This window comes from Octopus sinensis, linkage group LG1 (assembly GCF_006345805.1).
Source record: "Octopus sinensis linkage group LG1, ASM634580v1, whole genome shotgun sequence".
Taxonomy (NCBI): domain Eukaryota; kingdom Metazoa; phylum Mollusca; class Cephalopoda; order Octopoda; family Octopodidae; genus Octopus; species Octopus sinensis.
In genome coordinates, this window is record NC_042997.1 from 39,680,068 (window position 1) to 39,707,731 (window position 27,664).

The window sequence follows — 27,664 nt, forward strand, 5'->3', positions numbered from 1 at the left end:
AATAGCAGTAAATTATTCAATGTTTGGTATACAGATTGTCACAAAGAATATTATTATTATGATTATCATATATATATATATATATATATATATGTGTGTGTGTGAGACAAAAACAAAATAGAAACAAAAAAACAATAAATGTAATGGCCAGAAAGAGTAAACTTGCATCAAGATTGCAATCTTGAAATTCGATACACATTCTCCCAAACAGCTGTCCCTCACATATCTGTTTGCAATCCAACCATGACTTGTATATGCCCACAACTACTCTCCATCAAGTTTCCTTTCTTCATACAGTCACTGTGTAGAATACACATTCTTTTTTCAGCTTATAACCATTTTGTTTTTAAAGCACTAATCAAGAAACTTGATATCTTTTCTTCTTGATGAATCTTATCTAAATGAAATTTATACTATGCTATATACTGCAATATAGTATACCAGAGCACTATCCCATCATAATGTTTTGTTATCATTTTAGTTATATTCAATATTACGTTGAGTTTTAAAGTTTAATTCTATCAAGTCCCTGTTACTTTTAATCTACTACTTAACATTTTTTCACAACAACATTTTTGCTTGAGCACATTTTGTTTTTATAGTATCAATAATGCAACTTCTAATGTTTCCTCAACAAATATTTAATTTTAGGATAGAATTATAACGAAAAGGTTAATAATCCCATCATCATCATCATCATCATGACCATCATTAAACACCCTCCTTCCGAGCTGGCATGGGTTGGATGATTTGACAGGAGCTGACCAGCCAGGAGTCTGCACCATATTCTGTCTGATTGACTCCTGTGTCGGTGGCATGTAAAAAGCACTATCCGAATGTGATCAATGCCAAAACCATCTGACTGGCTTCCATGCCAGTGGCATGTAAAAAGCATTATCTGAACGTGATCAATGCCAGGGCTGCCTGACTGGCTCCTGTTCTGTAAAAAGCACCCACTACAATCTCAGAGTGGTTGGCATTAGGAAGGACATCCAGCTGTAGAAACCTTGCCAGATCAGATTGGAGCCTGGTGCAGCCACTGGCTTTCCAGACCCCAGTAAAACAGTTCAACCCATGCCAGCATGGAGAAACACATGTTAAACAATGATGATGATGTTTTGGCATGGTTTCTTTTTATGGTCCTTTCTAACACCAGCCACTCTGCAGAGTGGGCTGAGTGCTTTCTATGTGACACCAGCACAGGTGAAGTCATTTATATAGGTATTTATAAATAGAAAATTACTCCTACTGTTTCTCTGATGAAGTAAAACTTTGCATACCTGCAGGAAAATTCACATTTCAAAATCAGTGGTTTGATATTATATTGACACAGTTAATATATCTGGTAATCTCTAATTGCCTCTCTTAATCCATTCATTTTACTAAATTTCTTTCTATAATGTTGCTCAAATTGTTCACACCTCTTCTATTATCACAATAAATGTGTGAACAAAAAGGAATTGAGATTCCTTTTGATAAAATAAATGCGTCATTATAGTCTTTATGATTTAGATAGAGATTTCTCTGCTAAAACAAGAATCCAGACTAATTCTATTGTAGTTTTAGTAGGTATACTATTTTGCTGAAGACTTGTCAGTAAACTCAATATTTAAAACCACGCAGTACTTGAATTATTATTAAAGGTCGAAGCATATGCTGTCCAGGTGAAAAAGAGAAGGAGTTATAGAGGTTGAGGGTATGGTTGGTAACGCACACATGATGAGCTTCTTTCAACTTCTGTCATCTACCAAATCCACTCTTGATGCTTTAATTAACCTGGGGCTATAGTAGAAAACATTTACTGAAGATGCTACACAGTGGGACTGAACCCAAAACCATCTACCTATGGATAGATATTCAATGAAAGGGATTTTAGGCCAAAACAAATGGATTAATGACTACAAGTTTATTTCACAAGTCATACAAGTGTAAAAAGATTCGAGCAAGGTCATTGCCAGTACCGCCTGAGTGGCCCCCATGCTAGTGGCACGTAAAAGGGCACCATTCGAGCGTGATTGTTACCAACCTCACCTTACTGGCACCTGTGCCGGTGACATGTGTAAAAGGATTTGAGCGAGGTCATTGCCAGTACTGCCTGAGTGGCCCCCGTACCAGTGGCACGTAAAAAGCACCCACTACACTCTCGGAGTGGTTGGCGTTAGGAAGGGCATCCAGCTGTAGAAACTCTGCCAGATCAAGATTGGAGCCTGGTGCAGCCATCTGGTTCACCAGCCCTCAGTCAAAATCGTCCAACCCATGCTAGCATGGAAAGCGGACGTTAAACGATGATGATGATGATAATGATGATGATACAAATATGATACAAATGTTTCTTACAAACCATAGAAAAAAGTGGGAATATGTTATCACTGGCATAAAGTCATTTGCATAATGGTTCAAAGCTGATGACTGGATTTTGGATTATGAGTACAAGTTGATCTTACAAGTTATACAAACGTAATATAATGTTTCTTATGAACCATAAAAGGAATTGGCAACAAACTGTAACTGGCATAATGTCATTTACATAACAGTATAAGATTGATTGCTGGGTTTTAATTAGAAATGCACCAGCACAGCATTGTTATGAATAAATGTGAACATGGAATTCATATACAATAGGTGTAATAAACTTAGACATGTTGGGAAAATATAAACTTGTGAATAAATTGCGTGTTCTTCAACAGCTGACACTGAATATCATCCAATTAGTTTTGTCTTTTCTAAAACACATAAAACATTACTTATCTCACATCTCAGTAGCGAAAATTACAGAGAATATATCTTCCTATAGTAAATATAAACAAACTGTTTACTGGTGTGAAGTCTTTTACATAACGGTACAAGGTTGATGGCTGAGATTTAAGAACAGAAGTACCAGCACAGTATGGTTATGAATAAGTATGGATGTGAACAACATATTGCTTTTGAAATCTTTTATCTAAGATCTTGTGATACATTTACAGTTTATATTTTCACTGAGTCCAAATATATGTTTATTAAACATGTATATGATTTCTGCCTACTTATTTATTTATAACCAATATGTGTAGGTACTTTTGTTATTAAAACCCTGCACACAACCCGTACAATTATACAGATGACTTTACTCAGTAATTGTTTATATTTTTAATGAGGTATAGTTTTTGTAATTTTATCAGTTGAAAGGTGAGTAACCCAGCGTATGTCTAAAGAAAAATTAAATTAGTTGTATATTTTCTCACAGTAGCTGCCACACCCACACACATATACACAGAGTTACTTAATAATATTTAAAACTGAAATCTTACATTATCATTATTCTTACTGTTTTTGTTTTTGAAATGATGGCTGAGGGTTTTATTTACAACTAGCAGTATAGCCCGGCATTGCTCGGGTTTGTTTCGACCCTTTAGAATTGGAATTTTTGAAAAGTAAAAATTTTACATTATGTAGCTTGTAATTCTCTTTAAGTGAACATTTTTCTGGTTGAAATACACCGAAAAATGGCAACACAGCAGTAAAAAAATTGTAAAAAGTAGGGAATTTCATAGAAAAAAAGCACCTTTTTGATGTAAATAATTTTTGGTGTTAACATGGTCCGATTTGAATTTTATCTTCTACAAAATGAAGAGCAAGCCTTCTTCTATCATACTCTCAATTTTGGTCAACTTGCGCCACAGGGTCTCGGAGGAGATAGTGTTAGTTGAAGGCTACCAAACCTGCCATACACAGACAACTGCAGCTTTATATATAGAGAGATTACAGACAAATATAGGTGCTGTATATTTGTATATTTGGTCAAAGGGAAGCTTTTGAATACTGAGGTTCTAAGATTCAAACTCTTATGATGTAAAATTTAACATTTAAAATATAATGGTTGGCAATGCATTTAAACTTAAGGGTGGAGATATATGCGATAAAGTAAGGAACTACATGACAAAGAGGCAGGCAGGATAGTTAGAGGAGCGTAAAAATGAGCAAGAAAGTGTCAAATGTGTGAATATGTAATTGAAGAAATGAAGAAACAAATAGGGAAGTTAGGGAGAAGAAGAAATAATTGTATTAATGTTTATACAAGAGTAGAAGAAAAAAAGGAAGAAAGAGAGAATCACAATTATATGAAAAAGTAGAGATAGAAAAATATAAAAAAAGGAATAAAGTGAAGAGAGACAACATGTATGTTGATGATGGAGATAATAGCTGACTGATATTAAAAAAAAAAGTAAAGTGAAAAAATGTACTGATAACATTAAACAGACAATCTGAGTTCTTTTTCTAATTATGGGTAAAAGAGAATTTTTTTGCTAATAGGTTTCAATTCTTCTGCAAAATCCCTTGGAATAATTCTTGGATAATACAAAGACTGACGTAAAATACAGATCAAGAAGAGAAACTCAAGACATCCATGGGGATATTTATAGAACTTCAGAGAACTTCCCCAAAATGTCAAAGAATATTGAAGAAATTTCACTTAGAAAATACAACAGATTTAACCTGTAGAATAAACTTGTTCAACTAAAATTACTTCAAAATAATCAGTTACAATCTAAACCTTCCAGAACAGGGGTTCCCAAACACTTTTTATCTATGGACCCCTTTGATTGCTATTTTATTCTGGTGGACCCCCATAGCCATTTGATGTTTAAAAACTAGTTTTAGTGAAACATTTTGTTTTTCACGCATTCCCTTGTGTAAGTTGAACTATGTAAAATGTTAGGGAAAGAACCCTAGCTGTTTCTTGCAATACATACCAATACATACATTTAAAGCAACAATGTTCAGGGGCCCTCAAAATACTATTGTGGCCCTGGCCCAATTAACTACTTTGCTATGTGGTCCCTGCTGAACTTTATGTGGAACCTCAGGGGTCATATGGACTCAGGTTGAGAGCTGCTGTTCTAGAAAAAGATTTGGTAAATTCAACCACTGATCATCATCATTTAAAAAAATAAATAAATGCGCCTTTTTAAAGCCTAGCCAGGCTCATGGGCCCAGTTTCCCATTTCTATGGCGTTTGTGTTCCCTAGCTGGACGGGATGCCAGTCCATCGCAGCGTTACTCATTTTTGCCAGCTGAGTGGACTGGAGCAATGTGAAATGCAGTGTTTTGCTCAAGGACACAATGCATCACCCGGTCCAGGGATCGAAACCACAATCTTATGATTATGGTGCTGACACCCTAACCACTAAGCCACGTGCCTCCACCATCATCATTTAATGTCTGCTAAATGACCAGAGCTTGTAAGCAGGAGAGCTGCATCAAGTTCTATGCTGATCTGGCTTGGTTTCTACAACTGGATGCCAACCACTTTACAGGGTGTGGTGGATGCCCTTTACATGACAACAGCATGGGTACTTTTTAATGGACTGGCACAGATAGACTTGCATGGGTGCCTTTAATGTGGACTTTAATGTGCATAGGTGCCTTTAATGTGGCACGGGTACTTTTGACATGGACCAGCATAGGTACTTTTTATGTGGACTGGCATGGATATGCATACATATTTGCAACAACATAATCTCATATATACAGTCACATAATTCCTCCTCCTCATCATCCTCATCATCCTCATCATCCTCATCATCACCATCATCACCACCACCACCACCACCACCACCAACATCATCATCATCATCATCATCATCATCACCACTATCACAATCATCATCATCATCATCATCATCATCATCATCATCATCACCACCACAACCACCATCATCATCATCATCATCATCATCATCATCATCGTCGTCGTTTAACATCCGTTTTCCAAGCTGGCATTGTTTGACAGGAGCTGTCAGGCCAAAGGGCTGCACCAGGCTCCAGTTGTCTGTTCTGGCAAGGTTTCCCACGGCTGAGGTGCCCTCTCTAACGCCAACCACTTTACAAAGTGTACTGAGTGCTTTTTTTTTTTTTGACATGGCACCAGCATGGGTGGTTCTCATGCGGTACCAGCACAGGTGCTTTTTACGTGGCACCGGCACGGATGCTTTTTACGTGGTGCTGATCCAAAGACCAAGCAGAATACGAGCAGCCAATAACGTCACCTCCATCCCACTCCCCTGACAACTGCAAGAAAATGCAGGATTTTTCTTTCTTTCCCTTACCATTTCTTCTCTACTTCTATTTCCATTTCTGCTAATTATCTAATGATTCTACACAACCCATGTCTATGCATTCTGAACAATGGATCACCTGTATCACACTTCGTATCTAGTCATGTGAGGTGCCAGTAAACACAAACAACTCTTGCACTTTGGCGCTGAGTAATGCTTTGAACTTCTCGCTTGTACCTATGTATGAGCAAGAAGTTCAAAGAAGTTCATACACACACCAAGACACACACACACACACACGTGCACATTTGCTGTTGCTCTTTATCCTAACCATATATGCATGTGTATGTATGTTTGTGTCTATCTATCTATCTATCTATCTATCTATCTATCTATCTATCTATCTATCTATCTATCTATTTATCAATCAATCTATCTATCTATCTATTTGTCGGCCTGCCTGCCTGTCAGTTTATCTGTCTGTCTGTCTGTCCTTCTGTCTCTCTGTCTGTCTATTTGTCTATTTGTCTGTTTGTCTGCCTGCCTGTCAGCCAGTCAGTTTGTCTGTCTGTCTGTCTGTCTGTGTGTCTAACTATATATCTATCTATTTGTCTATTTGTCTGTTTGCCTGCCTGCCTGCCTGCCTGTCTGTCAGTTAGTCAGTCAGTCAGCCAGTTTGTCCGTCTGTCTATCTATCTATCTATCTATCTATCTATCTATCTATCTATCTATCTATCTATCTATCTATCTATCTATCTATCTATCTAACTATCTATCTATCTATCTACGTGCATACATACACATATATAAACATACATAGATAGATATATCTACATACTTATGTATATCTATATACACATACACACAAATACACACAAATACACACACACACACACACACACACATGTATTAAAATAGAAAACGTAAAAGCAAAAAATTTGGCATCACTTGAAGAAACATTTCATTTAGCCAGAGAATATACGTATATACTTATATACGTATATGTTATCAGTAGAAAGTTACTAAAGCAATTGAAGGACAGAGTTTTGTGCATGGCACTTATCAAACCAAGCGTACGCATATATGTGTGTCTGTATCTATATCTGAGTGTGTGTGTATGTGTGTTTGTGTGTGTGTGAGTGTGTCTCTGTGTGTGTGTGAGCGTGTGTGGGTATATGTGAGTGTGTGTGTATGTGTGTTGATGGGTTTGTGTTTGTGCGTGTGTGCATATGTGTGTGTCTGTGTGTTTGTGTGTGTATAGTGTGTGTGTGTGTGTGTGTACGTGTGAATGTGTGCTTGTGTGTGTATGTGAGTGTGTGTGTATGTGTGTTGATGGGTTTGTGTTTGTGCGTGTGTGCATATGTGTGTGTCTGTGTGTTTATGTGTGTTGTGTATGTGTATGTGTACGTGTGTATGTGTGCTTGTGTGTGTATGTGAGTGTGTGTGTATGTGTGTGGATGGGTTTGTGTTTGTGTGTGTGCATATGTGTGTGTCTGTGTGTTTGTGTGTGTACAGTGTGTGTGTGTGTGTGTGTGTTGTGTGCTTGTATGTGTATGTGAGTGTGTGCTTGTGCATGGGTGTGTATGTGTGCTTGTGTGTGTGTGTGTGTGAGTGTGTGAATGTATGCTTGTGTGTATGTGTGTGTGGGTGAGTTTGTGAGTGTTTGTGTGAGTGTGTGTGTATGTGTGTGTGTCTGTGTGTGTTGTGTGTGTGTATGTGTGTGTGTGTATGTGAGTGTGTGTTTGTGCATGGGTGTGTATGTGTGCTGTGTGTGTGTGTGTGAGTGTGTGAATGTATGCTTGTGTGTATGTGTGTGTGGGTGAGTTTGTGAGTGTTTGTGTGAGTGTGTGTGTATGTGTGTGTGTCTGTGTTTCTGTGTGTCGAACCAATTCTACTATATGGCTCAGAAACCTGGACGTTATCAAAGAAGCTTGAGAGGCGGTTGGATGGAACCTACACTCGCCTCCTTATGAGAGCTCAAAATCTCTCGTGGAAGCGCCATCCAACTAAAATGCAAATACATGGGAAATTACCACCTGTATCATCTCTTGTTAGTTAGTTAGTTAGTTAGTTAATTTGGCTCAAAAGCAAATAGCAAGGCCATGTAGGGGGACATGGAGTTAAGTACAGGGTGGTGTTCATGTAAAGAGTTCAGGCCACTTGAGGTCCAGGGAGGCTTTGAACAAAGCGGTCGTCGGCATCTTCACCATCTCGTCTGGCAGCTTGTTCCACGGATCCGCAACCCGGACGGAGAAAGCTCCTCTCCTTCGATTGAGATGAAATCGTCGCAGGTAGAGCTTTTCGGAATGACCCCGCAGCCGACGCTCCGGAGCAGGAGTGAAGAACAGCTCTTTCGAGAGGTTACACTTCCCGCTTATGATGTTGTGGGCGAGAATGAGATCACCACGGCGGCGGCGTTTTTCAAGAGAACAAAGGTCGAGCGTCCTCAGCCTTTCTTCGTAGGACAAATTTTTGAGACCATGAACCATGCGGGTAGCCAGCCTCTGGACTCTTTCGAGGTGCTGTATGTCTTTGAGGAGATAAGGAGAAGAGGCTTGAATCCCATACTCCAATATGGGTCTCACCAGCGTGACATAGAGTGGCAGGAATATGGCTGCTGTGAGCATTCCGAATGACCGTCGAATCAAAAACAGAATTCCGCGCGCTTTGTTGGCAGCATGGATGCACTGTGAAAGGTAGGAGAGTCCAGTTTGCTGGACATTGTTGTAGAGCTGAAAAAGAAGTAATTTCTACTCTTCTCCTCTGGAAGCCATCTACTCGCAGCACCAGAGGGCGCACACTCTCCTACCCTGATGTAATCTCCAGGGATACAGGCATCCAGCAACAGGACCTCCGTAATGCTATGATGGACCGTGAAGTCTGGCGCAACATGGTAAATTCCATTGTCTCGATCACGGTCAAACAATGATGATGATGATGATGTCTGTGTGTGTATTGTGTGTGTGTATGTGTGTTTGTGCATGGGTGTGTGTGTGTGTGTGTGTGTTGTGTGCTTGTGTGTGTATGTGAGTGTGTGTTTGTGCATGGGTGTGTATGTGTGTGTGTGTGTGTGTGTGTGTGCATGCGTGTGTATATGTGTACTTCTTATTGTGGATAAGTGAGTGTACACTCTAGTGCCTGCAAACATGAGAAAATGTTCTTGTTATGAGTTGTAAACTCTTTCATAAGCTCTTCACAAGCATGGCCTGAATTTTGCCTTTTGGCATGAGACAGGTACTTGAAGAATGATGCGGAGCAAAGGTGAGCAGCTTGGAAACTGACAGAAAAAAACATCCTGCAGAACAAACTGTATGTAAAGAGAAGATCAAACAAAGCTGTTTATATAGGAAGGGAGAGAAACTAGGTTGAAACTGGAACATCCAACACATTTTGTTTTTAGTCTGGAATATGGAAATGTGGCCATAACTTTTGCAGATTCTCTGTGACTGGAATAACACACCCATACACGCATATACATGCAGGCACACACAGACGCACACACTCACACACACACACACACAAACATGCACACACATACACACAAACATACATACACACACTCACATACACAGACACAAACATGCTCACACACACACCCATACACGCATTTACATGCAGACACACACAGACGCACACACACACAAACATGCACACACACATACACACAAACATACATATACACACATACACACACAAACATGCTCACACACACGCACACACACTCACACACACATACACACAAACATACATATACACACATACACACACACAAACATGTTCACACACACACACACACACACAAGTCTGTGATGGGCTTCTGCACAGTTTCCATCTGCTAAATTTCTTCCATAAGGCATTGGTCAGACTCTTGTAGAAGGTGCTGTTGATTGGTTATGAATCAAACTTCTCAATCACATACACATATGTATATATAAGCCATCCTGTGTACATATATATATACATATATATATACGAGCAAAACACCTCCTGTCCAATGGTGCTGAGTTGTCAAACATTTAAATCAAATTTTCTCAAAACAACTTGTCCGACCGTCTCATTGGCCTCCCCTTTGGGAAACACTGATTCAACCAAAATTTGAGACACCAGCAAAAGAAGAAATAAAGATAGAATTTTTTTCTATTCCAAAGAAAAACGATTTTATTCACACAAATATGCAACCGAAGAGTTTAAAGTACCAGTAATTATATGGCTGTTGACTGGGAGAACACAAACATGGTTTAAACAGTAAGCTTAGCAGGAAAGAAACGTGCCTTTAAGTAGTACAAAAACAACAAAAATGGAAGGTGCAGTTCTGTACAGGTTGACGGAAGAAAAGCAGGACAAAAACGGATTTATCGATCGCATTCTCAACTGGAATCGATTTTTGTAATTTTTTTCAAGACTTATACACGCCCGGATACTGTCGGTATCTACATATCAAATTTGAGTGCAATCGGATGGAGGATGCCCGAGATCCTAGAAGACACACACAGACAGACAGACAGAACAGATTTTATATAATAGATATATATATGTAAAAGTAAGATCCAAAGATCAAGGTGTAGGAAGATAGTGAGCTTCAAGCAGTCCATAGAAGATATAAAAAATAACTTTCAGGAACAATAGTGGTTTATTGGCACAGAAGGTTGTGAATTTTTCCTGTATTGAAGTACGATAAGCTGAAAAAAGTTATTATATATAGGCGCAGGAGTGGCTGTGTGGTAAGTAGCTCGCTAACCAACCACATGGTTCTGGGTTCAATCCCACTGCGTGGCATCTTGGGCAAGTGTCTTCTGCTATAGCCCTGGGCCGACCAAAGCCTTGTGAGTGGATTTGGTAGACGGAAACTGAAAGAAGCCTGTCATTATATATATATATATATATATATATATATATATATATATATCTGTGTGTTTGTGTGTCTGTGTTTGTTCCCCTAGCATTGCTTGACAACCGATGCTGGTGTGTTTACGTCCCCATCACTTAGCGTTTCGGCAAAAGAGACCGATAGAATAAGTACTGGGCTTACAAAGAATAAGTCCCGGGGTCGATTTGCTCGACTAAAGGCGGTGCTCCAGCATGGCCGCAGTCAAATGACTGAAACAAGTAAAAGAGTAAAGAGTAATATATCACGGTTAGCAACTGGAGTTGCTGTATATGTGAATAAATATACCTAAAATTTGGGAATGGAGTAGATAAAATCCAGGTTACATCTATTTCACAGCTAGCGGAACCTTGGGAGTAGTAATTATTGAAACGAAGGGTAGACCACAAGCAAATGTATGTGTGTGTATTTGTGTGTCCATGTGTGTATATATTTGAGAGTGAAAGAGAGATAGATAGATAGAGAGACAGAGAAAGAGAGAGAGAGAGAGAGAGAGAGAGAAGGACACACACACAAACATGCACACTGGAAAGAAGGGGGATAACTCCAACACTATCTCCCTCCATTGATGAAAGAACAAAGTTTCCATCTTGTTAAATTTCGTGAGAGAAGCATAGTCTCCTTGACTAAGTAGAGGAAGCATAAATAGAAACACAGATAAAATAACTAAGCTGATCATGTGTAGAAACCATTCTGCATGATAAAGAGTTTCTGCAATACTTACACACACACACACTCACACGTTTTTTCTTCATGTTATAGTAAAAACACTTTTACATTAAACTGGAGAAGTACTCAATACAGATGGTATTGAAAGGAAAGAAAGAAGGAGGATTTAATGTTTCGAGCGGAGCTCTTCATCAGAAACATAGCAAAAGGAAAGGTCCAAGGAAGGGAAGACGGAGGAAAAAAATCGCCAACGATACACACGCGGTCACATATTGAATCATACATATATGTATATATATGTACATAAATAATGAGTATATATTTATATATAATATATATAATATATATATAATATATACACACACACATACACACACACATACATATAGTAGATTTTCGGATATGTAGTATAGTGAGTTGAAATTCTTTAGCTAATTGAGATTATCATATTTCGCTCAATTTTTGTATAAACTTGATCACTTCTAAACTTAACCAACTGTGGTGAATATACTTCACAGATGACATCAAACAAAATTGAAACATATCTGTTGCTTTTATTTTTGATGCATGATCAACTCTTGACTGCAAAGTCGATTTTTTCCAAAAGTTTCAGTTATCTGATACTGACAGAGTTATTTCTTTTGATTTCTGTTTTAAGATTTTAAACACCACCAGAAGGAGCTATTTGTCTTCTAACTGTGAAGGTATTCTCAGTTAATTATTTTTTTTTACCTCACTGTATTACACATATGTGACTCTACTCGCCTCTTCTGAATATAGATATATGTGTGCGTGTGTGTGTACACACACACACACACACACACATAGTAGATTTTCATATATCTAATATAGTGAGTTGTAATTCTTCGGTTAAACAACATATATCTATCTATCTATCTATCTATCTATCTATCTATCTATCTATCTATCTATCTATCTATCTATCTGTCTGTCTGTCTATCTATCTATCTGTCTGTCTGTCTGTCTGTCTGTCTGTGTGTCTGTGTGTCTGCCTGCCTGCCTGCCTGCCTGCCTGCCTGCCTGCCTGCCTGTATGTCTGTCTGTCTATCTATCTATCTATCTATCTATCTATCTATCTATCTATCTATTATATATATATATATATATAGATAGATAGATAGATAGATAGATAGACAGACAGACAGACATACAGGTAGGCAGGCAGGCAGGCAGGCAGGCAGGCAGGCAGGCAGGCAGGCAGACACACAGACACACAGACACACAGATAGATAGATAGACAGACAGATAGATAGATAGATAGATAGATAGATAGATAGATAGATAGATAGATAGATAGATAGTATATTCTGGTGTATATATATATATATATATATATATATATATATATATATACACCAGAATATACTTCAGTACAGCAGGAACTCACATAAAGAATCTTGCAAACCAAATCCCAAAACGAAATATATATATATTAAAATTGGGGAAGGCCGGTTTATGCGATTACCTTAGTTTTCCCATCCATAAAGGGTTTAGCCTTATGGCATATCATCAGATCCCATCAAATCCTTGACCTCTTAAAAATATTTTTAAGAGATCATGGGCCGACAGGTCTTTGGAAACTGACAATAAAGCTAAACCCTTTATGGATGGGAAAACTAAGGTAATCGCATAAAGCAGCCTTCCCCATTTTTAATATATACTGCTCTACATCTTAGAGTATGCTTCTTCTTTTGGATTTATGTTTTTTACAAAAGATATATATATATACATGTATATATAATGTATATATATATATGTATATACACACACACATATATATATATATATATATATATATATTAATAATATAGGGGTAAATAATTATTAAATTTAAAATTAACAATTATTACCAAGTAGTTTCGGTATGGAAATAGAACCATTATCGGTAGGAACTTTTACAAAAATCTCTTTATATATATATATACATAAATAAACAAGTTGCTTAGCCACATACCGAAAATTTAGAAATAGCAGTCAAAGACCGCTTATTCCTATTTTCTACAAATATAGCACCACATATAACATTTACTTGTATTTCAAAGGGCCAGCCTTGTCACACTTTGTGTCATGCTGAACATAACAGAGAACTACGTTAAGGGTACACGTGTCTGTGGAGTGCTGAGCCTCTTGCACGTTAATTTCACGAGCAAGCTGTTCCGTTGATTGGATCAGCTGGGACCCTTGTCATCATAACTGAAGGAGTGCTCCTTTCATCTATCTATCTATCTATCTATCTATCTATCTATCTTTAAATATACATAGTGAGAGGGAAACAGGGGGGAGAAAGAGGGAGAGAAAGAGAGTGCTGAATCTCTTATCTGGTTTCCAGAAATCCAGGAATACCATGCAATATGCAGTACACTGTATTGAGTAAACCAACCCTGTTTTTGAAATTTGTTAATTTATGAAGTGGATTGATTGAAATTAAACATTCTCCGGTTTAGAATAGCATTGAATTGTACCTGTATCTGTTAAATAAAATCATGTTCTTTACTTTTGTTCATTCAGTTTTCTAATTTTCAGCCTATAAATATTAGACATGGTATACAATGTAATCAGATGTGTATTTTATCGGCCCTTTTTTTTTCACATACAGGACATAAAAATTTCTTCAAGATGACGTACATGCCATTTTTTTTCTTGCATTGATAAAAAGACAAAAAGTTTCGAAAGTGTATAATGAATGGGTGTAGATGAGTGAATTAATTCTCGGTATTATAAATCCCTCATTTTGTGGTTCTGAAGGGACCAGCAGATTTGAACTCAGAACGAAAACAAAGTTTTATCATAGTATTTCTGCATTATTTCTGTTCACAAATCTTGGCTGCATATCGCCGCTTAGATCGACCTTAGTACTTGACTGATAAAGCGTAAGATTAACTCCATCAAGATTTGGACTTCAAACGCAAAAAGGTTATTAAGAACTGCAAAGCAATTTGTATGAGATACCAAATAATAAAATAGTAATTGCAACAGAGGTTGATTATAGTAAGTTACTTCCCTTAAGTGATAACATTTTTCAGAGTCACTTCCCTTGCATTATTGTTAGAAGAGTATATTTTATTACAAGTTTTACATGGACGTTTGAATTAATTATACCACTGAGGAAAAAAAACATGTATGAAAGATGGAGCAAAACAAAAATTAGAAAACTTCTTTGAATTCCGGTAGATCTTATAGATAGAATATCTGAAAATAAATTACATCGTCAGCCTTGATAACCTTTTAAAAATCTTTTTGAAAATGTCCTGCTTCTGAGATTGGTGATCTTTTTACTGGAACAAAGGTTTCTGAATAGTTCCTTTAAGAACATAAAGATCATCATCATCATCATCATCATCATCGTTTAGCGTCCGCTTTCCATGCTAGCATGGGTTGGACGGTTCTACTGGGGTGTGTGAAGCCAGAAGGCTTCATCAGGCCCAGTCTGATCTGGCAGTGTTTCTACGGCTGGATGCCCTTCCTAACGCCAACCACTCCGAGAGTGTAGTGGGTGCTTTTTATGTGCCACCCACACAGGAGCCAGACGGAGCTGGCAAACGGCCACGGACGGATGGTGCTTTTTACGTGCCACTCCATAAACTTGTTTGAATATTAAAATATTGCACAAAAGAATATGGTCTTTTATTTTGTTCAATGTCTGCTATGATTTTTACATAGATAGATCTGACTGAGATTAATGGAGGATTAAAGTTTTAGTTTATCTCTTGAATCTTCTCATTAATTTTTCCATCTCTGATTAATTATACTTTTACCAAATGAGTCAACTTGTGAAAGATCTGGAACAATCTATATTTTCTATTTCCTTCTTTTGCTAATTCATCTGCTTTCTTACTTCCCTTGATATCTTCCCAGTTGTTGACTGCCATGACACTGCATCCTTTAAGGCCCTCATGCTTTCCGAAATCTGCCGAAACTACACCTGACTGTCCCCCTTCCATACTCATACACATATGTGTATGTCATGACTCATGCACTGTTCTTTTCCTGATGCTTGTACATTACCCTATGTACTGTACATATACTTTAGATGAGTTGTAGTGCACCTGAGCACCGTACACAATGTTTCATTATTATTATTATTATATTATTATTATTATTATTATTATTATTATTATTATTATTATCAGTATGGTTAACTATCCAAATTATTGTTACTTGTTTACTAGTTTTCACTAAATAATTATCTATTTTTAGAACACTCTTACATATTTTTTTTCCTTCTTAATTTGATTTCTTTTTTTCATGGTTGAAATATTTCTAGGTTCAATAGTCCATTAATAAATAGAAAAACCTAGTGTTACAACTAAGGGTAATACTCCTATGTGCTTTGACTGATGCCTGTGTCACATAACCGGCTCATTTAAAAGTACCCTTCAATTGTCAGGCAATAGGCTATGCTTGAGAAAGCCTGTTGAGTCAAGAGAAGCCTGTTTAAAAGTACTCAGCAATTATCGGGCAATATGTTGTGCTTAAGGAGACCTGTTGAGTCAAGTGAAATCTTATAGTGGCCAATGCTAGTGTTGCCTGACTGGCACCTGTGCCTTTGGGATGTAGAAAGCACCATTTGAGCATGGCCAATAGCAATGCTGGTGGCAGTTAAAAATCACCATTTAAATGTGTATTTCTTTACTACCCACAAGGGGCTAAACACAGAGAGGACTAACAAGGACAGAAAAACGGATTAAGTCGATTATATCGACCCCCAGTGGGTAACTGGTACTTCATTTATCGACCCCGAAAAGATGAAAGGCAAAGTCAACCTTGGCAGAATTTGAACTCAGAACGTAAAGGCAGACGAAATACGGCTATGCATTTCGCCGGGTGTGCTAACGTTTCTGCCAGCTTGCCGCCTTTAAATGTGGTCGATACCAGTGCCACCAGACTGACCCCCCCATTCCGGTGGAATGTAAAAAGCACCCACTACACTCTTGGAGTGGCTGGTGTTAGTCAGTATTGCTTTTGAATGTATTTTGAATCTAAGTATTACAGTTCTCAAAACTGGTGCAATTGCTGTGTGAAATAGTTTCTCCAGAAGTGGAGGCACAATGGCCCAGTGGTTAGGGCAGCGGACTCGCGGTCATAGGATCGCGGTTTCGATTCCCAGACCGGGCGTTGTGAGTGTTTATTGAGCGAAAACACCTAAAGCTCCACGAGGCTCCGGCAGGGATGGTGGTGATCCCTGCTGTACTCTTTCACCACAACTTTCTCTCACTCTTACTTCCTGTTTCTGTTGTACCTGTATTTCAAAGGGCCGGCCTTGTCACTCTCTGTGTCACGCTGAATATCCCCGAGAACTACGTTAAGGGTACACATTGTCTGGGGAGTGCTCAGCCACTTACACGTTAATTTCACGAGCAGGCTGTTCCGTTGATCAGATCAACCGGAACCCTCGTCGTCGTAACCGACGGAGTGCTTCCCTTTCAAAAAGTTTCTCCAGAAACGAGTAGATACAGTGAAGAAGCTGAAGTGAATGGATTGCAATTATAACAACAAAATAAATAAAAAGACAATGAAAATCCATGCAAAAACAATAAAGTCTGTAATCAAAATCAGACACAGACTTATGTAGATCAAAGACAACTTACCAGTCTGACTCTCCTCATTATTCTAGTGATAGACTAGGTGGTATCCAGATTGAACCTAATGTAGATGCCAAAGCAATATTCGAGACACATCAAAGCTGAAAGAGAAGAAATTACACAGATTAGAAACAGTTCTTTCAATATTTCACTAATGACTTATCATCATTATTATTTTTTTTTAGTTTCAGTGTATCTTATAATCTTTAACACTTTAGTGTTCGCATTATTCTGCCAAAATTAATCCTTTTTTATCCACATTGCTTTGAACTAATCATGCGTTAATCTTGTAGCTATGAGATTTTGATGAGGTAGCTGTTAATTTTTAAAACGATATTGTAGGGCTGGTGTGAGAGACCAGATCTGGCCAGTTTGAACATAAAACAGGCAGAATACTTCAGGCTGGATATGGCCGGTTTAAATGCTAAAGGGTTAAAGGAATGCTGTCTTATGGAAAATTCAATAGATTATCTATAATCTGTAAAAGTAAACAAGATTAATTTAAATTAGTTTTTATGGAAAACTTGCACTTAATTCAACTTGTATATTAATTTGCTTGTATATTTATAAACATGTATTAAGATTTTTGTATATATTCTATGTATGTGTGTGTATGTGTATGTGTGTGTATACGTGTATATCCATATCTGTCTATCTATCTATCAACATTCATCCCCCCAACCCTCATTTACATATTTTACTCTTTTACTCTTTTATTTGTTTCAGTCATTTGACACCGGCCATGCTGGGGCACCACCTTTAGTTGAGCAAATCGACCCCAGGACTTTATTTTCTTAAGCTTAGTACTAATTCTATTGGTCTCTTTTGCTGAACCACTAAGTTATGGGGACATTAACACATGAACATAAGTTGACAAGTGGTGGAGGGGTACAAAGACACACACAAAGACACACACACACACATAAACACATACATACATATGTACATAAATATATATATATATATATATATATACTGGCACTTGTGCTGGTGGCATGTGAAAAAACATTCGAGTGAGGTCGTTGCCAGTACCACCTGACTGGCCCTCATGCTGGTGGCATGTAACAGCACCCACTACACTCTCAGAGTGGTTGGCATTAGGAAGGCCCAGTCTGATCTGGCAGTGTTTCTATAGCTGGATGCCCTTCCTAACGCCAACCACTCCGTGAGTGTAGTGGGTGCTTTTTACGTGCCACCGGCACAGGTGCCAGCCGAGGTTGGCAATGGCCATGATCGATTGGGGATTTTTATGTGCCACCAGCATGGAGGCCAGTCGGGGCGGCGCTGGCAATGGCCACATTCGGATGGTTCTCTTACGTGCCACCGGCACTGGTATCACAACTACAATTTCCATTGATTTTGATCGATTTCGATTTCACTTGCCTCAACAGGTCTTCACAAGTAGAATTTTGTGTCCCAAGAAGGAAAGGTATGCATAAGTGGACTGGCTACATCCCAGGTAGAGGCCATGGGTTATGGTCTCACTTGTCCTGCCGAGTCTTCTCACGCCCAGCATACTTCCAAAGGTCTTGGTCACTAGTCAAGGTATCTCCATGTATATATATTTATATCAAATTATAAGGTCCACCTTTTCAACCCTATTGAAGTGGTTTGAGTTAATATTGATTTCAAATTTTGGCACAAGTCCAGTAATTTGGGGGGAAGTGGGAAGTTGATTATATTGACCCCAAGTGTTCAAGTGGTACTTATTTTATTGACCCAAAAAGGATGAAAGGCAAAGTTGACCTTGGCAAAATTTGAAAGACGGAGGAAATTCCACAAAACATTTTGTCCAGCATGCTAATGAATCTACTAGCTCACTGCTTTAGTTTGAGTTAATATTGAGACTAAGAATAAATGTAGAATTATTAGTTTCGGTACACTCAAAATTACTATACTTCTGAAAAGTTGTAAATGCCATAATTGTATTAATACAATCGTTGGTAACTAATTTCCTGAGTTATTTGGAAGTAGAAGAAGATGCCTTGCAGTATTTATTCCAGTTCTCTGGTCTCAGTTTAAATGCTACCAAAATTAGCTTTGCCTTTTACCCTTATGGAGTTTGTTAAAATAAACTATTGGTTCAGATTTCACTCTTTTACTCTTTACTCTTTTACTTGTTTCAGTCATTTGACTGCGGCCATGCTGGAGCACCGCCTTTTAGTCAAGTAAATCAACCCCAGGTCTTATTCTTTGTAAGCCTAGTACTTATTCTCTCTGTCTCTTTTGCCGAACCGCTAAGTTATGGGGATGTAAACACACCAGCATCGGTTGTCAAGCGATGTTGGAGGGACGAACACAGACACACAAACATATATATATATATATATATATATATATATACGACGGGCTTCTTTCAGTTTCCGTCTACCAAATCCACTCACAAGGCTTTGGTCGGCCCGAGCCTATAGTAGAAGACACTTGCCCAAGGTGCCATGCAGTGGGAATGAACCCAGAACCATGTGGTTGGTAAGCAAGCTACTTACCACACAGCCACTCCTGCGCCTAATGGATTAATGGAACTGTTTGATAATTGGGTCGATTGTCTTGAAATACTCATTCAGTTCTTTTCATTCTGAGTAGATTTAATCTGTTGCCTCATTTAATATGCCCATCTGGTCCCTGAGTTTCTTAAGTTAAGTTCACATTGTCATAAATACTTGAGTCAAATCTCCAGTTTGAGGAAAGCTTTCTTCCTTTCTCTCATCAGTCTTGGAGGCCCTGTGAAAACAGTCAGAAGTTTCCCATCATGACTAACCAGTTAAAAAAGAAAAAAAGGCCCACCTAAATTATGTATACTTAAAAGTTGATGTCCAGATAAATAACAATTTCTGATTTAAGCACAAAGTCAAAAGGTTTGAGGGAAACAAGTTAGTCCTTTATATTAGTTTCAAATTTTGGCACAAAGCCAGCAAGTTTGGGGGAGAGATTAAGTCAATTACATTGACCCCAGTGCTTGACTGGTACTTATTTAATCAACACCAAAAGGAGTCGACCTCATGAGAATTTGAACTTAGAACATGAAGACGGATAAAATTCTGCAAAGTATTCTGCCCAGGGTGCTAAAGATTCTGCGACTTCACTGCATTAAGTTAATCTATATTAACCCCAGTACTTGATAGGTACTTCATTTTATTGACCCTGGAGGGATTGAAAGGCAAAGTGACCTCACTGAGATTTGAAATGAAAAGCTAAAGAACTGGGAGAAACAATTTGAAGTATTTTCTCCAACATTGTACTGGTTTCTATTAATTTCCTGCCTCTGTTCTGTTAAATAATAATTCTGTGCCAGCGGTGCCTTGGCTGGCTTCCGTGCCGGTGGCATGTTAAAAGCACCAACCAATCGTGGCCGATGCCAGACTCCCCTGGCCCCTGTGCAGGTGGCACGTAAAAAGCACCCACTACACTCGCGGAGTGGTTGGTGTTAGGAAGGGCATCCAGCTGTAGAAGCACTGCCAGATCAGACTGGAGCCTGGTGCAGCCCCTGGCTTCCCAGACCCCGGTCGAACTGTCCAACCCATGCTAGCACGGAAAACGGATTTTAAACGATGATGATGATGATGATGATAATGGTAATGCTGCTGTTGAATAAATTTTAAAGAATTTATTGGTGCAGACTTTATATAGCTGGATGCCATTCTTGTGACTGACTCACATTTGTTTCTAAGCAAGGAAATATTTCCCCCTTTGTCGGACACATTTCCATGGAAGATTCCAAACGAACAACACTACCTATTATGACAGCAACGTTCCTTTACAACCATCACATGATGTCAAGACAAGGAGAGGCAAAAATGCTCATGCACACACACACATGCATACACGTGCACACACACACACACACACACACACACACACACAACACACACACACACACACACACACACACACACACACACACAGTTTATTCTCTCATTTTTACATCTGTTTTCCTATGCCAGCATGAGTTACAGTAATATATTATTGTGGAATTATTTTAGTGACATGGAATTAGGGGCACAAAATCATTGTAGATGCTTTCCTGTCACTAACCCTCTTACTGGTTTAAGGAAATGACAGCAATATATATAACTAACTTAAGCCACACTGTGCAAACGTTTAAGCTAGCTCCTGTAGTGGGCTAACTGGGCCTGTGGCCCCAAACTAGAGAAAGCAATAATAATAAGGCCTTTATTGGTACCCTACCAACATGGTATTACTTTAAATTCATTTTAAATGAAAAATTTGTAAGTTCACAAATTTTTGGAGTTCTTTTAAAATTTGAATGCAGGAGTGGCTGTGTGGTAAGTAGCTTGTTTACCAACCACATGGTTCCGGGTTCAGTCCTACTGCATGGCACCTTAGGCAAGTGTCTTCTACTATAGCCGCGGGCCGACCAAAGCTTTGTGAGTGAATTTGGTAGACGGAAACTGAAAGAAGCCCGTCGTATATATGTATATATATATATGTATGTGTGTGTATATGTTTGTGTGTGTGTGTTTGTCCCCCCAACATCACTTGACAACTGATGCTGGTGTGTTTACGTCCCCATAACTTAGCGGTTCGGCAAAAGAGACCAATAGAATAAGTACTTGGCTGGGGTCGATTTGTTCAACTAAAGGCGGTGCTCCAGCATGGCTGCAGTCAAATGACTGAAACAAGTAAAAGAGAAACTGTTAACGTATAACAAATCCTCATCCAAACCTGATCCCAATGCTGGGTGTTCAAGAACCAAATGAAGGACAGATTGTCAATCCTGGGATCATCCTGCTTCAAAAAAGATATAATATGTCTATGTAGAACAAATGCAGACTGAGATACAAAGGTCCTGGACAGCTAGACAGACAGAATTTTGCATTTACCATTACAGATATCTTTATATATAAAACTGAAGTTGTGTGTGAGACTCTGTCTCCTCCGATTTAGATTCCTAACTACTCCCACATTTTGCGGTGCAGTTTAACCAAAAGCGTGTATCATCTTATAGTCGTGATTCATATTGAGCCCTTCTGGGTATTAGCGCACGTCTACGATGAGTCTACGACTTTAAAAAAAATTTACCATCATTTTTCCGCAGTTTCAATGCATTTTTTGCTCAGTTTATATAAGGGAAGTAACTCTCTAAAAATGCTTATATAGTTATTTCCCTTACAAACCCGAGCAACGCTGGGCGATACTTCTAGTATACACTAAGAAGAACATAAATGTAAAACAAGGTGGGGAAAAAAATAGTTCTCGAATACTGTACTGTAAGATACTTTTATTAAAGCCCAAAAAATTTCCACACACTGTTACTCAGAGTTTTACATTACTGTTCAAGTAGCGCATCCCACTCAAAAGGTCCCTGAATAAGTTTTGTTTTAGGTTGTTGAATGAAACACCCAAGTTTCCAAAGGTGAATTATCTAAACCCCAAAGAATCCCTCTCAACACATGGCTATGATGCTTCCCCACAACTTCTTCTCGTGATCAGAGAAGCACATATCGTCAGCCACTAAGGAGACATGGTCAACTGGTTAAGGTCAAACAACTGACAAGCAAATCCGTGGTATTGAGCAGAATATTTGCTGTAACCCATTTTTTATCCCAAGACAAAACAATGTACATGATAACACTTCTAATTATTTAAGATCAGAAGCCACGAGAGCCACTGCCTGGTACTGCATCAGGGCATATTATTGCTACTACTACTACTACTACTACTACTACTACTACTACTACTACTACTACTACTACTACTACTATTACTACTACTACTGTTGTTGTTGCTGTTATTGTTGCTATTATTATTATTATTATTATTATTATTATTATTATTATTATTATTATTATTATTATTATTATTATTATTATTATCATCATCATTATCATCATTATTATTATTCATAGTAGAAATATTAATAATAATAGTGATTTTTAATATCAAATAATTGACTTCAGAACAATAAATTCATTAAAATGTCTTTGAAAGCAGAGATGCCTTCCTTTTCCCTGTTGATAATATAATATGTAAAAGACAGCAGGTATCATAAATACTTTCTTTGAAAGTGATGTTTCCATAGTGAAGGATATTTATTCCTGAGTTTTGGAATAATGTATTCTAATAACACTGGGAGACACCGACAAAATTGAAATTGAAAAAGCAATAAACAAAAATTGAAAAAGCTTTTAAATAATGAGACTGTTCTCAAAGCTGAACAAGACCAAAATTTCTCTCTCTCTTTCTCTCTCTCTCTCTCTTTTTCTCTCACACACAAACACACATATACAAACACAAACACATACACAAACATAAATACACACACGCATACATAAACACACACTCAGTGAGTCCATGCAAATATTCCAAGAGTCCAAGAAGTTTCTGTGTGAGAATTTGGTTTGAGTAGACAACATTTTTCACTGCACTGAACCAATTTTTCAACACAATCGGCTATAACAACCATGGCACAACAAAGGTTCAGACAACCACAAACCAACTGCACTTCAGGTTTTTTTATATGAGTTTGCCTTCACCTAGGAGGTGCAATGGCCCAGTGGTTAGGGCAGTGGGCTCATGGTCGGAGGATCGCAGTTTCGATTCCCAGACTGGGCGTTGTGTGTGTTTATTGAGCGAAAACACCTAAAAGCTCCGCGAGGCTCCGACAGTGGGTGGTGGTGACCCCTGTTGTACTCTTTCGCCACAACTTTCTCTCACTCTCTCTTCCTGTTTCTTGAGTAATGTTGTGATGGATTGGCATCCCATCCAGCTGGGGGGAACACATACACCACAGAAACCGGGAAACCGGGCCCATGAGCCTGGCTAGGCTTGAAAAGGGTGAAAAAGGAAGAAATCTTCACCTAGAAGGAAGTTCTAACAAGGGACCTTTACGGTGATTCATATTCTAGCTAACCCATAACTGAGACCCTAACAGGTGCTACTATCCTGAGTCAGAGTAGACCTGGGGACAATAATGGCTAAGCAGTGGTTCTACACTCCTCAAAACTTTGGAACTCCCTTACCAGAACCTGACTACTGGATGCAGTTTACAATCATACCCAGGACAGATGAACACATACACACACATATAATAATAATAAAATTATTGTGTATAGTGCTCAGGTGCACTACAACTCATCAAAGATGCATGTACAGTATACAGAATTATGTACAAAAGTCAGGAAAGTGAACAGTGTATGAGTCATGATATACATGTGTACATGCATATGGAGGGGAAGATATCAGGTGTGGTGTTGGTGAATTTCAGGAAGCATGGAGGTTTTAAAGGATGTACTGTCTCAGCAGCTAACAACTGATGCTGGTAGTTTGTTCTATGCTTCAGTAACTCTGAGTGTGAAAAAATGTTTCCAAAAGTCATGAGAGCTGTGCTGTTTTTTGCGAACTTGTATGAAAACCTAGTTGGTCTCTGGTTGTCTCAACTTCTGTGTGTGCCACAGGTGTTATAGCTGATTGTGCTGAAAAATGGGTTCAGTGCAGTGCAACACTACTACTCACCTTGTACTTTGAGGTGCCGCCAGGACACCTCATCATGGCTATCACTCTGGAGATATCATTATTTCATTCTCATTCTCTCTCCTAAATGTGAATAGCCATGTAGCTCTTCCACAACTTGAATGTGATTTACCCCAACCTCTTCTCTCATACCTTGATCCCCATCTGACATATGGACACACCTGCTCCATTCCTTGGGCTTTGTAGATATTGTGAGCTGCATGGCAACTTTGAGAGTACATACTACTGAGCATCTAGTATACACTGCAAAGTAGTTGGCGTTGGCAAGATATCCAGCCAAAGGTACCAAACCAGAGCAGCCACAGGAACATGAAGCAGTCCTTGGACCCATTCAGATCCTTTCAAACCATTCAACCCATGCCAGCATGCAACATGCACGTTAAACAGTGGTGGTGATGTTGACAATGGTGATGATGATAATGATGATGATGATATGAATGATGGCTGTCCACTTACGATCGAGGAAGACCATCACTGACCATTGCCCATGCAAAATGCCAGCAACACCCGTGCATAAGGTTATTGCACTGGATTCCATGTTACCAGCTGCTCTCATGAGCAATCTTACAAGTGACGTGACAAATATATATATATATATATATATATATATATATATACTGGAGTAAGCACATAAATGTGAAACAAGGCAGAAAAAAGAGTACCCAAATACCAGAGGTAGAGTAATATACTTTATTTAAAAGCAGCAGAAATATAATAAAATATAATAAGCTGTTACTCAGAGTTTCACGTTCCCGTTTGTCGGACAGTTAACAAAAGTGTCCGACGAATGGGAATGTGAAACTCTGAGTAACAACTTTTGTTACATGTCTGCTGCTTTTAAAAAAAGTATATATATATATATTTAAAGAGCTAAAAAACCACTAGGTGGTCAGCCGTATGCTAGAATCAAACTACAAAGAAAAGAGTGTTCTCTAGAGGAAAATTCAGCGGACACCAGAACAAAATGCGGGCAAGACAGATGAAAATTATACAACGAAACCAGAATTACTCACAGACCGGCGGTTTCGCCTATTAACAAATGAATCACTTATGTAATCCATTGTCCGTAGGCTTGTCAGTGCGATCATTCCACAGGTAATGTAATTTGTAAAACTAACCACCAGTTTTCCGTATAAAAACAGATACGTGCTTAGTTCCATCGATTACATTGGGGTTAATTTCAAATGTCTTAGTTCTGGCGCGCTAAAATTCCGGAAACAAAATCTGCAGCAAATAATTTACTGCATTTAATGCTGATACACATACATACATTCATGCACACACACATGTATGAATATACTACATTGATGCTTTCTTTAACCCATGTTGCCAATGTAACATTGGTGGCTTCTTCTTTATCTCTTGTTTTCCAAATGTTCTGAAAGCATCTGTAGTAGTCTCCTTGTATTGCTGATGAAATATTACTGTTTTCTGGGTAGGAGTAAGATACTTTCCAGTTCTGCATGCATCCAACAAATATGCTTACTGCATAATTAGTGAAGGCATCAATCATCATCATCATCATCATCACCATCATCATCATCATCGTCATCATCATCGTCATCATCATCATCATCACCACCACCACCACCACCACCACCACCACCACCACCACCACCACCACCATCATCATCATCATCATCATCATCATCATCATCATCAGTTAATGTCCATTGTCCATGCTGGCATGGGTTGGACGGTTTGATCAGGGCTGGTAAGCTGAGGGGCTGCACCAGACTCCAAGTATAAAATAATTCCTTTTCATGACAATTGCTTCTTTTGGGTGGGGAAAGAATTATAGATTTTTATGCGTAAGTTGATAGCCTCAACTCTTGCCCAAGGGACTACACATAAAACATGTCTGGAGAATTTTCTTTTATTTCTCTCCAAGCAAAGATTAGCAATATATTTTCATGTCCATTTAAAGTTTCATTCTGAAATGTTTAAAAACTTTAGTTTAACTACTCCTAGATTATCTTAAAAGTTTTCAAATACAGGCCATGAAGTGCTTAAACATTCATTAATATATCTGTGCGTGAAGTTGGCGAGCTGGCAGAAACGTTAGCACGCCGGGCGAAATGCGTAGCCGTATTTCATCTGTCGCTACGTTCTGTGTTCAAATTCCGCCGAGGTCGACTTTGCCTTTCATCCTTTTGGGGTCGATTAAATAAGTACCAGTTATGCACTGGGGTTGATATAATCGACTTAATCCGTTTGTCTGTCCTTGTTTGTCCCCTCTGTGTTTAGCCCCTTGTGGGTAGTAAAGAAATAGGTATTTCATCTGTCATTGTGTTCTGAGCTCAAACTCTGCCGAGGTCGACTTTGCCTTTCATCGTTTTGGGGGTCAATAAATTAAGCATTAGTTGTGTACTGGGCTCGATTTAATCGACTGGCCCCCTCTCTCAAAATTTCGGGTCTTGTGCCTGGAGTAGAAAAGAATATATATGTGTGTGAATGTGTGTGTGTGTGTGTGTGTATGTGTGTGTGTGTGTGCATGCATGTGTGTGTAAGTGTGTGCACATGTGTGTATGTGCACCTAGACAAATTCCCCTAAGGAATACTTGATAAAGCATCTTACTTGAACACACACACACACACACACACACACACACATATTCACATGCTCTTACACAAGCACACGCCCAGACACATAAAATACAGAAGAAGATAGAAAAAGTTTTAATATCGCCCATGAGACTCAGTAAATATATGATTGTGCATTGTGCTTGTGTGTGTGTGTGTGTGTGTGTGTGTGTGTGTGTGTATGTGCGTGTGTGCATGCATGTGGGTGTGTGTGAATGTGTATGTGTGAGTGTGTGTGAGTGCGTGTGTATAGGTGCATGTAAGTGTGTGTGCGTGTGCGTGTGAGTGTGTGTGTATGTGTGTGCGCGTGAGTGAGAGTGTGTGTGTGAGAGTGTATGTATGTGTGTGTGGGTGTGGGTGCATGTGAGTGTGTGTGTGCGTGTGGGTGTGTACAT

The 27,664-nt window shown here is 38.6% G+C and overlaps 1 protein-coding gene across 4 annotated transcripts in view; it reads right to left on the reverse strand.

The window, feature by feature from the left end:
• LOC115209857 overlaps positions 1-27,664 on the reverse strand; it is a 255,590-nt gene that overhangs the window by 145,446 nt on the left and 82,480 nt on the right. For all 4 annotated transcript variants that reach the window (XM_036499777.1, XM_029778457.2, XM_029778434.2 and 1 more), the window contains exon 2: positions 17,202-17,296. In XM_036499777.1, coding sequence (XP_036355670.1) covers positions 17,202-17,219 — 18 coding nt within the window. In that variant the 5' untranslated portion in view covers positions 17,220-17,296. The remainder of the gene's footprint in view (positions 1-17,201; positions 17,297-27,664) is intronic.